The sequence below is a fragment of the Lontra canadensis genome, unplaced genomic scaffold (genome assembly GCF_010015895.1).
Source record: "Lontra canadensis isolate GAN:19392208 unplaced genomic scaffold, GSC_riverotter_1.0 scaffold62, whole genome shotgun sequence".
In the NCBI taxonomy this organism is placed as follows: domain Eukaryota; kingdom Metazoa; phylum Chordata; class Mammalia; order Carnivora; family Mustelidae; genus Lontra; species Lontra canadensis.
Genome location: NW_022631056.1, coordinates 12,533,324 through 12,546,412, shown reverse-complemented (window position 1 = coordinate 12,546,412; position 13,089 = coordinate 12,533,324). Strand labels below are relative to the sequence as shown.

Sequence of the window (13,089 nt, the reverse complement as noted above, 5' to 3'; positions counted from 1 at the left end):
GCCTATTACTGAATCTTGCTTATGTAGCGCCAAAGTTACATGTCGGATTGAAGCTGCATTGTATTGGTACAAATTATTAGTCCACTAGGGCTGCCATAACAGAGTTCTACAGACATGTGGTCTACACAATAGGAATTTATTTCTCATAATTCTGGGGGTTGGTAGTCCAAGATCAAGGTGTCAGCAGGTTCATTTTGTCCTGAACCCCTGCCTTAGGCTTGTAAAAGGCCATCCTCTTCCTGTTCTCACATTGCCTTTTTTTGTGCACACTCATTCCTAATCTCTCTCCTCTTCTTCATATAAGGACTCCACTCTTACTAGATTACAGCCTCACTCTTACTTAGTCTCAATTACATCAGCCCTCTCTAAATACAGCCACACTGGAGGTTAGGACTTCAACATGAATTTGGGGAGGGCACAGTTCAGTCCATAACTGCACACATTCACTTTTTAAGTTTAGATTTAAAATATTTATCTATAAGTTGGAGAACAAAGAGTCAACTTTGATAAAGTGAAATAGTTTGAATGCAAGTAATATAGATGACAATTACCATCTAATCAAACTCTGAAAATTCTTATGCCAGGAACCATATTCTGAGCCAATTCTTTCTTGGCCCTTAAAAATAAGGACAAAACCCACAGAATGAGTAGATACTCTTCTAACAGCATTTTTTAAAAAGTCGTTTTAATCAAAATCACTTAGAGATTATAACACATTTGTAAGGAAAAATATTTTTTTCTAAAAATGAGAATTATTATAATAGGGTAAGGAGGTTATGGTTTTATCTCTATTATATGTTTCACTATTATTTTTTGTCAATGAAAAATATTTTGCATTAGTTAGCCATTTGTTAACCATAAATAGTTCAGATTGTTAAGAAGCCTCCCTTCTGCTACTCAGGATGTTTCAGAATTACCTGACCTATTTATCAACTGTTATGTTTTCATATAAAACAAACTAATTTTAGATTAGATGTTAAATTCAATGAGAAAGCAAATTTTAGATTTTAAGGAAAAGCTGTCAACCCTCTGCTGAAGGGGACAACGGTCCATTTTACTATATTTATGTACATATTTTATATATATAAATACATATACATATAAATGATTTTTAAGAAAGTCTTCTATTCTTTCAAAACAAACAAAACATGGTAATGCAAACTATTTTAAAAATTTATTTAGTATTCTCAACATTATAATAAATATTTATTCCAGTTCTCAGAGAACATGAAGCATCAGCTCAGGTATAACAAATATGCAGGTGGCTTATGCTGAGTTTTCACCAAGCTCTTTAAAAATAAAAATCCGTCCTGAAAATAGATGGTGTTGATCTCTGACCAGCCCACCTCATTTTACCCATTCACCTTCTGCATAGAAAGCAACTATTGGAAGACACATGAAATTAATACTAATTCAAACACCTCTCCTACATTGTTTCCCATCCCGTGTAATCATGGGTTATTCTAGTATAAATCACAAATGCTTAGTACTTATTCTTTGCATTTATCTCAGTGACTTTTATTTCCGTAGGCACTCGTTGGGGATAAGACACTGGCATTTTGGTTGATGGATGCTGAAATGTATACCAACATGAGTGTTCTGACCCCGTTTACTCCAGTTATCGATCGTGGAATACAGCTTCATAAAATGATTCGACTCATTACTCATGCCCTCGGTGGGGAAGGCTATCTCAATTTTATGGGTAAGTATGAATTGAACACATACCCCATCTATGTTCAGAATGTTAACTAATATTACATATGACATAAATCATCTAGAATAGTTTGAATTACTGCTCAGATTTAAAACAGAAGATTACGACTTTGTTTCTTTCATACACTGTCATCTATAAACTGCACAAATTAAATTACTATGAGATCATTGTTATACTAATGTATGGTGCAAAAGTAGTCTAATAGCTGTCATCTTAGTTAATTTTTTTTGGTCAACAAGTGGGATGAGCTATTTTTAAAACTTATAATTATTCTGAATTTAATCATTGGAGTTTATTTTATTATTTTAGTGCTCGCACATTAAACATAAGAAAGATAAAATTGTCATGCCATAACATATCAAGCTAAGATTATTGGTTTTTGAGGTAATTGTACACCAGTATGTTTATATTATAAATGTGAAAACCAAGGCAAAGGATATTGTAATAGACCAAAAAATATATATATATATATACTTTATATATATATAATATAAAATATATAAAATAAAAAATATAAAAAATATATTTATATACATAAATATATATATATGTATATTTTTTGTTTAAGAGGAAAACTATGGGGGTGCCTGGATGGTTCAGGGGGTTAAGCCTCTGCTTTCAGCTCAGGTCATGATCTCAGGGTCCTGGGATCGAGCCCCATGTCGGGCTCCCTGCTCAGCGGGAAGCCTACTTCTCCCTCTCTCTCTGCCTGCCTCTCTGCCTACTTGTGCTCTCTCTCTCTCTGTGAAATAAATAAATAAAATCTTAAAAAAAAATGGGAAAAATATGAATAGTCAAAGTTCTTTATTACCTGAAGGATCTTGAATAATGAAATACAGAAGTCAACTAATAATATTTTCTGTTCTATTTGGTCTAAAACTGTCATATGAGCATTTGAGTTTTAGGAGATTTCACCAGTTTTCACACCAGAGAGAGGTAGAAAGGCTGGGAAATGTATATGAGAGGCTGACTTATTTTTCTATAGTAAAAACCTTAGAGTTTCGAATTAATCCATTTCTATCTGGAAATTTTTTTACGGAACCTCAGATTGGACTTTTAAAAGTCTCTGTTGATAAGTAAGTAAGTAAGTAAATAAGTATCTCTATTGTTTGCTAACAAGGTTAGGAAGGCCAGCCATATAAACTCTACACCATATTTCACCTGTATGGCCTGTACCTTTGGGTGTGTTCCTCTCAAAACAAATTTTGATCAACAAAATTTGTTAATATTCTTGAGTTGTCTGGAAGTGACCTTCCCAAGGTGGGAGATTGCACTCAGCCAGTCAGGCCACAGGCCAGGTTCCCTGAGTGGATGTTGTAGGTGTTATATCCATAAATAAAAGTTGGCCTCAGTTCTTTAAAAGCAACTGGTCCTCTCTGACCCAATAAATATTGTTCACAAATATAGCCTTTCCAATAAGGCCTTATTTGTACAATCAGTTTATTCAATTATATCCTGATAAAAAGATAGGGTCTATGAACCTATATAAATATGTCACCATGTAAAGTAAGAAGAAGTGGGGGTTTAGTGAGAGATTTTTTAAATGTTTTATTTCATTTATAAAAGCAGTTCATGAAGTTATTACAGTTGAAGATCGCTTAAAAAAAAAAAAAAAACAAACAAACGGAATGCACTTCCATGTATGTGTGGAAACTGTAACAGTTTTCCAAACAGAGAACCAAAATAAAGCCTCCGAGTTTATGCAGTCAGTCCTATGTCATTAATTCTTGAAACACACTGCATTCAAAATTCCAGTGATCTTGGGGCACCTGGCTGGCCCAGTGAGTAGAGCATGCAACTCTTGTTTCTCAGGTTCGTGAGTTTAAGCCCCACACTGGGCATGGAGCCTACTTAAAAAAAAAAAAAAAATTATTAAAAAGAAAAAAAAATCCTTAAAAAAAAGAATTCTAGTAATCTTGACTCAGTTTACTGCTTTAGTCTGGAAGTTGTGTAGGCAGTGTCAATTTAGAAGCCTATAACTAATGAGTGGAGAGGGTGGGTAGTTCGAACTACTTAATAAAGTCCTTTCCCTGAGACTGTCGTCTTTTGTTGAAGACAGTTCTAGCCTATAGCACATAACATAACCTGCAGGCAAGCATCAGACTACCAATACATGACAGAGATTTAACAGCTCTAGTTAAATTAATATTGGTAATTTTTAAATAAGAAAAGTCTGATGCAAATTCATACTAAGAATGATTTCCTGAGTCTTTGTGTATATTCCATGAGGGTAAAAATGGGTCATGGACAGCTAGGACATTAACAAATCTCAGTAGCTTCATAAACTTTGTAAGTATTTATATTAATAGTCAACTGCATATATTCCACCTAGGGCAAGCTGAGCGTCTCTTCTGTTTTGGAAACTCTTTCCATAGTAACAATAAATAGTAACAATAAATAAACATAATTATTTCTAACATCTCTGTAAGGTCTATAAAGTGAGTATATTTATGGTATCAAATATAACCTTGAGATTATTTTTTGCTATAGGACTAAGAGAGCTTTGAAGTTCTATTCTTCTGTCCTTAAAACAAATGGCTCCTAATGCTTAACACCAATATTAACACCTTTTTTTTAATTCCCTCTGTCTTATTATCTAAATCTTAGCATTTCTCTACAGGTATTAAAATCAATAATCTCCAAATAGCTCTAAAATTTCTGATTATCGGTGTTGTTTTATGAAGTTTAATATTTTCCTGTGAGCTCTCATGACTTTATATATATATATTTTTCCATTTCCTGATCATGTCACTGTCCTGCTTAATGGCTTCAATGACTAGTGTCCTCCAGCTGACCTTTAAGTCTCGCATTAATGGTCTCCTGTGGGTCTCCCTGTTGATCGCTCTGCTCCAGCCAAGCAAGCCTTCTTTCAGTTCTTTGAATGTACTAACCTCCTTCCATTCTGAGCTCTATACATTTGCAATTCTCTTTTCTCTGAATCATTCCACTCAAACACACCCTCCCATACCTGAGAAAATCCTTCATCTGCAAATCTCATTTCCTTGGGGAAGCTTTTCCTAAATCCTCATACTATGCTAGTTTTCCCTGTTATACATTTTTATATTACCCTATACTTACCTTTCAGGGCACTTAACAAAATTACATATATTTAAAAAACTATTAAATATATGACTCCCTTGGTAAATTTAAGACTCAGTGAAAATAGGGGTCATCTGTATCTTATTCACTATTATATCTCCAGGAACTAGTAACAACTGGCACAGTATCCAGCACATCACAAGGCTTTCACATTTTTCTAAAAAAAGAATATCAGGTAGATGTATATGTATGTAATAAATAGATAAATAAATATATATATATATTTATAAAAAATACTACCTTGTAATATTTTTAGCAGTAGTTCATTAGCTGCAATCACCAGTTATAGTTATAAGCAGAGTAATTTTTTTTCAAGTGGCATGTAAGAAATTAATATTTAAAAAGATCAATTTAGGAAATTTTTTGAGATTGACTGAGGAGCAACCTGGTTGTTTATTCACGTTTTAGGCATTTTTAAACTTGTTCACTTTTTGGAATTTTATTTTTATTTTTCTTTAGTAGAAGAAGAATAAGTTAAGAGAAGAAAACACGTTCGTATAGTTTATTAAAACATGTTTACATACATTCATTAGGCACTTAGATATGTGTTCTATTCATAACAAATCATTAGGATCAATACTAATTTTCTCAGAATGATGCCAGTTTGGCTGATTTGTTTTGTTTTGCTTATTTTTTGTCTTATATAGTCCTAATTTTGAATTTCAAGAAATTTTTTTTCTCTCTGATTAAAGGAGAGGAATATTTGCTGTGAATTTTTTATTTGCTAGACTATTTTAACTGGCTATGAATAAATACATTTATATTTCTTATTCTTCTACCATGTATTCATCTGAAAGAATCAAATACAGTAGACGGGAGCAGGAATGGCTAAATTATGTTTATATTTTTATATCATTGATCATATGAGAGTTAAAATAATAAATATGAATGAAAGTAAATTTATATTAACATGGCATTCTGTATTTTCTAAAGCACTTTCATATGCATCATCTAACTTAATCTTCACATTTTTTTTTTTATAATATCATGTCTTAGTTTAAAAGAAACCTTGGGAAAAAGTGAGAGGCGTACTAAGGTATGGTAGGTCAATGTCCCAAGTCACATTTTGCCAAAACTGCAATTCACGAAGGTAAAGGGACACGGGTAATGTTGTACAGCTAGAAAATACTGCAGCTGGTTGGTGGTCTTTTTCTTCTGATTTCCAATTTGAGAAAATTAAAAAAAAAAATTTCTTATATCAATATGCAGATTAGCCACCACAGTATAATTAATGAATATCTTTTAGGAAAAGGTAGAGCAAAGTGATTAAAAATACTCTCTGAGGGGAAATCCAAGAGCTCTAGCTGCATGACTTGGCTGGGATGCCTTGCTTTCTAGGCCTTCGTTTGCTCAGTGATAAAATGAAGTACCACCCGCCACAGAGGACTTGTTTTGAGGGTGAAATGATTTAATATGGATACAAGACTCAGAATATTGCTAGGCACATAGCTCGTTGTTAACTTTTATTTAAATTAAGTTAGTTGAATTAAAATTAAAATTATGGTTAACTTTTTAATATTATTAATTATTCCATTAAATAAATAGGTCCTGGATACTGTTGTTCCTGTTCCATCTAAGAGTATTTCTTTAGAATCTTGCCTAATGGTACAATGCTTAAAATAAAAGTATCTTAAAATGTTTCATTCATTTCATCTTTAAAACATGAGTAAATGCAATAATTCTTTGTTAGAAATCAAGTAACATTTTCCAAGTTGATACATGTGGTAAATTAAACCATATCTGTAGTAAGTCTAAGAGTAAATATTAATTCTTTCATTTTTAATTCATAGTGATATTTTACTGAATGTTGCTGCCAAAACAGCTTACTTAGCTTTCATGTATGAAGGAGTCTGAGGGTTACCTCAGCTAGTTTTCATTTCTAGAATGACTTCTAGAATATATATTGATCGGATAACATTTATTATGTATCTACTATATGGTATCTGTGTATTGGTCTGTGTGGGCACTAGATAAAACTTAATGTTTTTCCGGCATACATGTACAGAGAATTACTATATACACAGAAACAGAGATAAAGAAGGCAGATTGATTTAAAGTAAGTTCAATTTTAAAAGTTAGTAAATTTGAGATACATATCAATTTAAACTACTAATTTAACATATGCATAACACATTCTAGAATGTGTTTTAACACAATTTATAAAATTCCTTCATGCTGCAGACATTTATATATATCCACTGTGTACCAAGCACTGCTAAGTGGTAGATATTCTGAGGTGAAAAATAGTTCTTGCCCTCAAGGTCTCAGAACCCAAAAGGGATTACAGACAAGTAAGCAGACAATTATCTTTATACTAGTGCATGCACTAGATACAGTGATAGAGATAAGCAGAAAATGTCATATAAATATGTAGGAAACTGGGTTAGGACATTGTTGGTAGAACTTTTGAGCAACTTCAGTTAGACAGATGTAGAATAGAAAGGCACAAGGAGGCCTTGCTATGAAATCAGAAAGTCAAGTAGGAATAAGACTGATGTACTGGAGTGAATTGAAGTCATTTGGAAATATTAAACTTCAAATAAATAAAAAAAACTGGGTAAGGAAATGAATTTAGTGATCATTCTTTGATTAGAAAGTTGAATGAAAAAATGTGGCTGTTGGGGTGCCTGGGTGGCGCCCTCAGTTAAGCATCTGCTTTCAGCTCAGGTCATGATGTCAGGGTCCTGGGATCAAATCCTGAGTCAAGCTCCCTGCTCCTCCCTCTCCCTCTGCCTGCCTCACCCCCTGCTAGTGCTCTCTCTCTCTCTCTCTATCAAATACATAGGTAAAATCTTAAAAAAAAAAAAAAAAGTGGTTATCATCACTTTAAAGTATCATGAATTCTTCAGTAAGAAAGACCCAGTTTTGAGGACTGAATGGCTTTGTGGTTTACTTTTTTCTGTATTTATAATATAATTAAATGAATACATATTAGAAAAATAAGACATTGGATCATTGATAATCTATGGGGATATGTCTTGCTACCCTTTGTAACCACTGGTTATTTAAGAATATTTAATAGATGTCTAAAAATAAATATAAAATAAAAAATATCTATCATACACATAGGATATCCTCACTAAATATATGTTAATAACATGTAAATAAAATCCTAAAGCCATTCAGAGGAGAAGAAAATGAGGATAGGGATATATTTTGCTTAGGTTTCCAGTAGCTATTTGGTTATGTTGGAAGTACTACTGTTTCCTAATCCAGTTCATCTCATCATGTGACTCATGTGACCTCATCATGTGACTCATCAGGAACTGCTATAAAGGGGTGTGGTCAGGCAAGCAGGTGGGCTACTATGCCCGGTGATCACAGTACTAGGGAAGAAGTCAATAGTGATATAGTGGTCCCCCCTTTAGGTTCTGCTTTCTGCAGTTTCAATTTACCGCCCAGTCAACTTCCATCTGGACGCTGATGATCCTCTTTCTAACCTATCCTCAGAATCAGGAGTAGCCTAAGGCTTTGTAACATTGGCTAAATGATTCACCTTACCTCTTGTAGGCATTTTATCATCTCACACCATCACAGGAGGAAAAAGGGTGAGCACAATACAATAAGATTTATGGAGAAAGAGAGGGAGGAAACACTTTTACATTAACTTTTATTAGATATATTGTTAGAACTGTTCTATTTTATTATTTATTATTGTTAATATCTTACTGTACCTAATTTATGATTTAAAATTTATCATCAGTTTGTGTCTATGTATAGAAAAAACATAGTATATATAGGGCTTGGGACTATCTGTGATTTCAGGCATCCACTGGGGTTCTTGGAGAATATCCCCACAGATAAGAGAAAGCTACTACAGTATTTTTATTAAAGACTGTTTAGAATTCTACAAAGAGAGAAGAAACAATGTATTTCACTAATTTTAAATATAAATGTATATAAACATTTTACAATATCAAATAGAGCATAAATTAAAATCACCATTAAGCTATGCACATGTCTTGCAGATTTAAAATACTGGCAGACAAAACAGAATGGGTTTTAAGAATCAGGTATCCAAACAAAATGAAGAAAATTTAATCATAATTTTTAAAATGAAATATCATTTAATAGTTCTTTAAATATAAGTTTCAAAAATAAGCTGCATTAAAATGTTGCCATCCCTGAGTTTCAGGTTGAATTTTGTGAAAAATGTTGTGGCTTTTCAGAGGGCTCTTTGTAACCCTGTCCCAGACTAGGCAATGGTATGGAGAAAGTTACACCAAACAACTAACCCCAAATAATTTTCTTCATTTTCAGGTAATTGGGTTTCTTACCTCATAACATTAAGAAAATGTTTTTCAATAACTTTTTGGTTTTTGTTGGAGAGGAGATCTTTTTATTAAAAGCTTGCTGCCAGTTTTGTTTCAAAGGAAGTTGTTTTGTTTTCCCCTCTGATTTGACTTCATCTACTTTAGTTTTATCATATATAGATAGAGATTCAAATACAGAGTGAATGCATCACTTTCAGTACTGTCATGTTCATATTCCACTTGTTCAGAAAGCCTTTGAACTAAAGTAAGAATTATTCTTTCAACAGAAGCCTTGCTTCCTCGGTTGTCATTTTCTTCTTCCTCTTAGGGATAGTGTTATAGAAGAACACTTTCTAAATGAGTACACCTTCATTCAATTTGAAATATTAATGCTGCATATAACTCTCTGGGTGTATCTCAAAACATAAATGATTCAGGTTTCTCATTTAAAAAATACTGAACTAGCAGAGTTAAATCAACAAAACTGGTAACGTTTCACTAATATATTGTAGCACGATAGTCTAGAAAACTGAAAACTCATGTCATAATCATAAAACACATATTCCCCATGACATCAGATGTTAATACATAAACTGAAATGTCAGAAATAATCTGGAATCAGTGGGACTCACTGATTCATTTGGTCATTCATTCATTCATTCAAATTAAATTCATTGTTTCCATGTCAATTTCTGGATACAGGTATAGGTTGGTTATAAGTGGAGTTGTTTGAAGGCAAGGAAGCTCAGGTTTGATAGTTTCATACTCTCAAGTAAGGTCATCATCTGCAAGCAGAAGGAATAACTAATGTTTGAGAAAAAAGTAGAAGCATGAAATAGATCACTCCAGGTATGAAAATACCTGGATATCTAGGTAATATTGAATGATCTTCTCAGAATTGTAATCAGGACTATAAATTAAATCAGCCTTGTGGTTGTGTGACTTTTTTTCTAGAAGGCATTGCTTATCAAGAGTAAGAATTTTATCAGGCATCTGTCAAAAAGAGGGACGAGTTTTGAAAAGTATTAGGAAAAAACCTCCTGTAATAAAGAACCAGTAAATTACTGGTTCTTAAAATTGCACATTGGAATAACCTGTGGAGTTAAAAAAAAAATACTAGAAATTGTGATTGCATTAGTGTTGGTGATAGCTTGGGCTTTGGAATTTTTTAAAGATTCTCAGGGGGTTCTTAAGGCTAGGAAGTAAAGAGAATTCCAAGACAACGTAAAAGATACAGGAAAGTTCTCTGGTCATGGAACAGAAATCATAGAAGGCACAAGAGGAAGATGTAGGGGGAAGAGAAGGACAGTTGGGACAGATGATTGTGTATCATGGGTGCAAACTGTGAATGAATGACCAGAAGGCTAGACTTGGACTTCCTAGAAGCAAACAGAGCAAACAGGATTGGGGATGCTCCTGGAGTTTTCTGGGTTGGTTGGTATCGAGAAGCTTTTTCAGATGTATTTTTATCAATACATAAAATTTAAATCAGCAGTCTTTTCTACTTGTCTTATATCGTTTGCTCTACTTATGAACAAACCAAAATCATGACAATAGAGAGCAGACTACATTGTGTCCATAATGTGGGTCATCTGATATGTGCAGATGTGTTTTTACTACTTTCTTGTTTAGGAATCTCATTACCATGATGTTATTCTAGTTTCTGTAATGAGTGATACCTGTGGAGAAAGAGGCATAATTACAAACTGGCAATTTTCTCTCTCAGCAGTATAATGAAATTTCTATTACTAAATTTGAAGGATTTTCTCAATATGATTATATTGTATTTTGACATTTGAAATTCCGTGGGACATTCTTTAATGAATATGTTACATCCTCCCTAAAGTCACAGAAAAAGTTGACTGGATTTTGTCCTGAGTGTCAGTCTGCATAGAGTGATAGCTACATTATGCTTCAGTGTAAAATGTGTGATCTTACTTCAAATCTTCCATCTATGATTGTTTAGTGTCAAACTTGTAAATCCTTCTTTTTTCTAGTGGATAGGAATACAATAAAAATTTAAATGCCTTCCTGCTAAGTGCTGGAATTGAAGCAGTTATAGGAAGACAAAATACACTCTCCTGAACAGTAGGAGTGCTAATTTTTGGCATTTTCTCTTAGCTTGTTGAGGCAAGTTTACCGAATGTAACAAGACTGGTAGATGTCTATAAAGCTGAGCTGTGAAAAACTGCAAACTTCTCAATATGAGCAGTTGTGAATGGCATGAAGCCTGTTAAAATGCTCAGAGACACAAATAGAATCTATTTTAAATGGCATGGACTTAAAAGTAATGGCTCTGGTTTGATTCACAGCACACTGATAACCAATTTTAGATGGTACAGAATGAGAACTTACCATGCATTTGACATTATGCTAGGAGTTAAGGAAGTGCTGCCACAGTTAGTTGGGGAGCCTTAAATACTGAAGCCTAAGCCCCACACCAGCCACTTGAGTCAGAGTCCCGGGGTGCAAGGTTCTAGCAGTGGTAGTCTTTAAAAGTCTCAGCAAGCAATTTTAATATGTGGAGATACAACATAAAGATCCACTCCACTGAGGGAGGGGAAAATAGAAGGAAATGCAAATGCAATTTTGCAAAAAGAAAAAAAAAAAGAAAAGAAAGAAGGAAGGCAGGGAGGGAGGGAGGGAGGAAAGAAAGAGAGAGAGGAAGGAAGGAAGGAAGGGAAAAAGGAAGGAAGGAAGGAAGAAAAATTCAGGCCAGAGACAGAGCCATACTGTGGAACAGACAGTCACTGGAAGTTAGGAGATGGAATCGCCTCTCCTTCTCCCCCAGGCGACTTAAATGCCCTCCTCAGTACTGGACATGTTCTTTCTGCCAGGTTACTCTTCACCAAAGAACCCTCAAGTCCTTGCTGAGGATCAGAACCTGGGAGCAGAGTCACTTTTGAGAAACCACGTGTGAACCTAGGGGGGAGGGTTTCTGATGTGACTCAATCCACATTTTTCTCCATCCGCTCACATTGACCACATCGAACGCACCACACCTTTACAGTAGGCGAAGGGTCTCTTAAAAATCTGAATGTTGAGAGGAAGAAAGAAGCCGCCATGGGCGCTAACTCTCTGTCCTTCATTCTTTCAGGCTTGGTCTCAGGGTAGGATGCTTGTGTGGTCCCTGCATTTCTTCTTTCAGGATGTGTATGGTTGTCTTTGGCGGCCAGTGTGTGTGGTGTTAATGGCTAGTCCTGAACTCCTGTTCAGCGGGGCTGACCTCCTGCTGCAGTTCCGAAGAACGAGAGCAGTGGCCCAGGACCCACCGCAGCTCCTCACCTAAGCCAGGTGCGCTGCTTTCTGGTCCGCTGCTGCTAAGCCTCTTACACCGGATGCAAGAACTTTTCTCTTAGGTTTATTCATGTAAACCCTGCCAGAAAAGTGGAGATAATAATTATTGCTGTTAGTTCACTTGTTTATTTTCATTATAAAGACTTGTTGGTAAAGTGAAACTGTTTTTCAGTGCAGGACATGCTAACCTGTACCATATGATCCCTCATGTGTTTCAAATTTTTAAATCCAAACCTTCCATTGGGGACGTTGATCTTTCTCCTAGTGCAGGTACATCATCATGTCATCAGAAAGAAAGAAAAGTCCTATGTACAGGAAGGCACTGGTTTTTCTCTTTAGCTCTCTCTCTTCGGGCTGAGGTCATCACAGGTAGGGATTTCAGCTTGGAGACCGCAGAGCATGTTTCCTAATCTAACAAAATGTGAAGGTAGGACTGGATCTTAGAGTAAGCCCCAGTGAAGAGAGCGCGTTTTTTTCTAAAATTAACATCTGGGGATGCCTGGGTGGCTCAGTTGGTTAAGCGGCTGCCTTCAGCTCAGGTCACCATCCCAGGGTCCTGGGATCCAGTCCCATGTGGGGCTCCTTGCTCAGCAGGGAGCCTGCTTCTCCCTCTGCCTGCTGCTCCCCCTGCTTGTGCGTGTGCTCACTCTCTCACAAATAAATAAGATCTTAAAAAAAAAATAAAATTAGGGGCATCTGGATGGCTCAGTGGGTTAAGCGTCTGCC

At 35.0% G+C, this 13,089-nt stretch overlaps 1 protein-coding gene across 1 annotated transcript in view; it reads left to right on the top strand.

Annotated features, from left to right (window-relative positions):
• Positions 1–13,089, top strand: part of GBE1 (1,4-alpha-glucan branching enzyme 1) — a gene marked incomplete at its 5' end in the record, with an annotated part of 215,685 nt that overhangs the window by 145,323 nt on the left and 57,273 nt on the right. Inside the window, one exon of the mRNA XM_032877990.1 lies at positions 1,531–1,702. Coding sequence (XP_032733881.1) covers positions 1,531–1,702 — 172 coding nt within the window. The remainder of the gene's footprint in view (positions 1–1,530; positions 1,703–13,089) is intronic.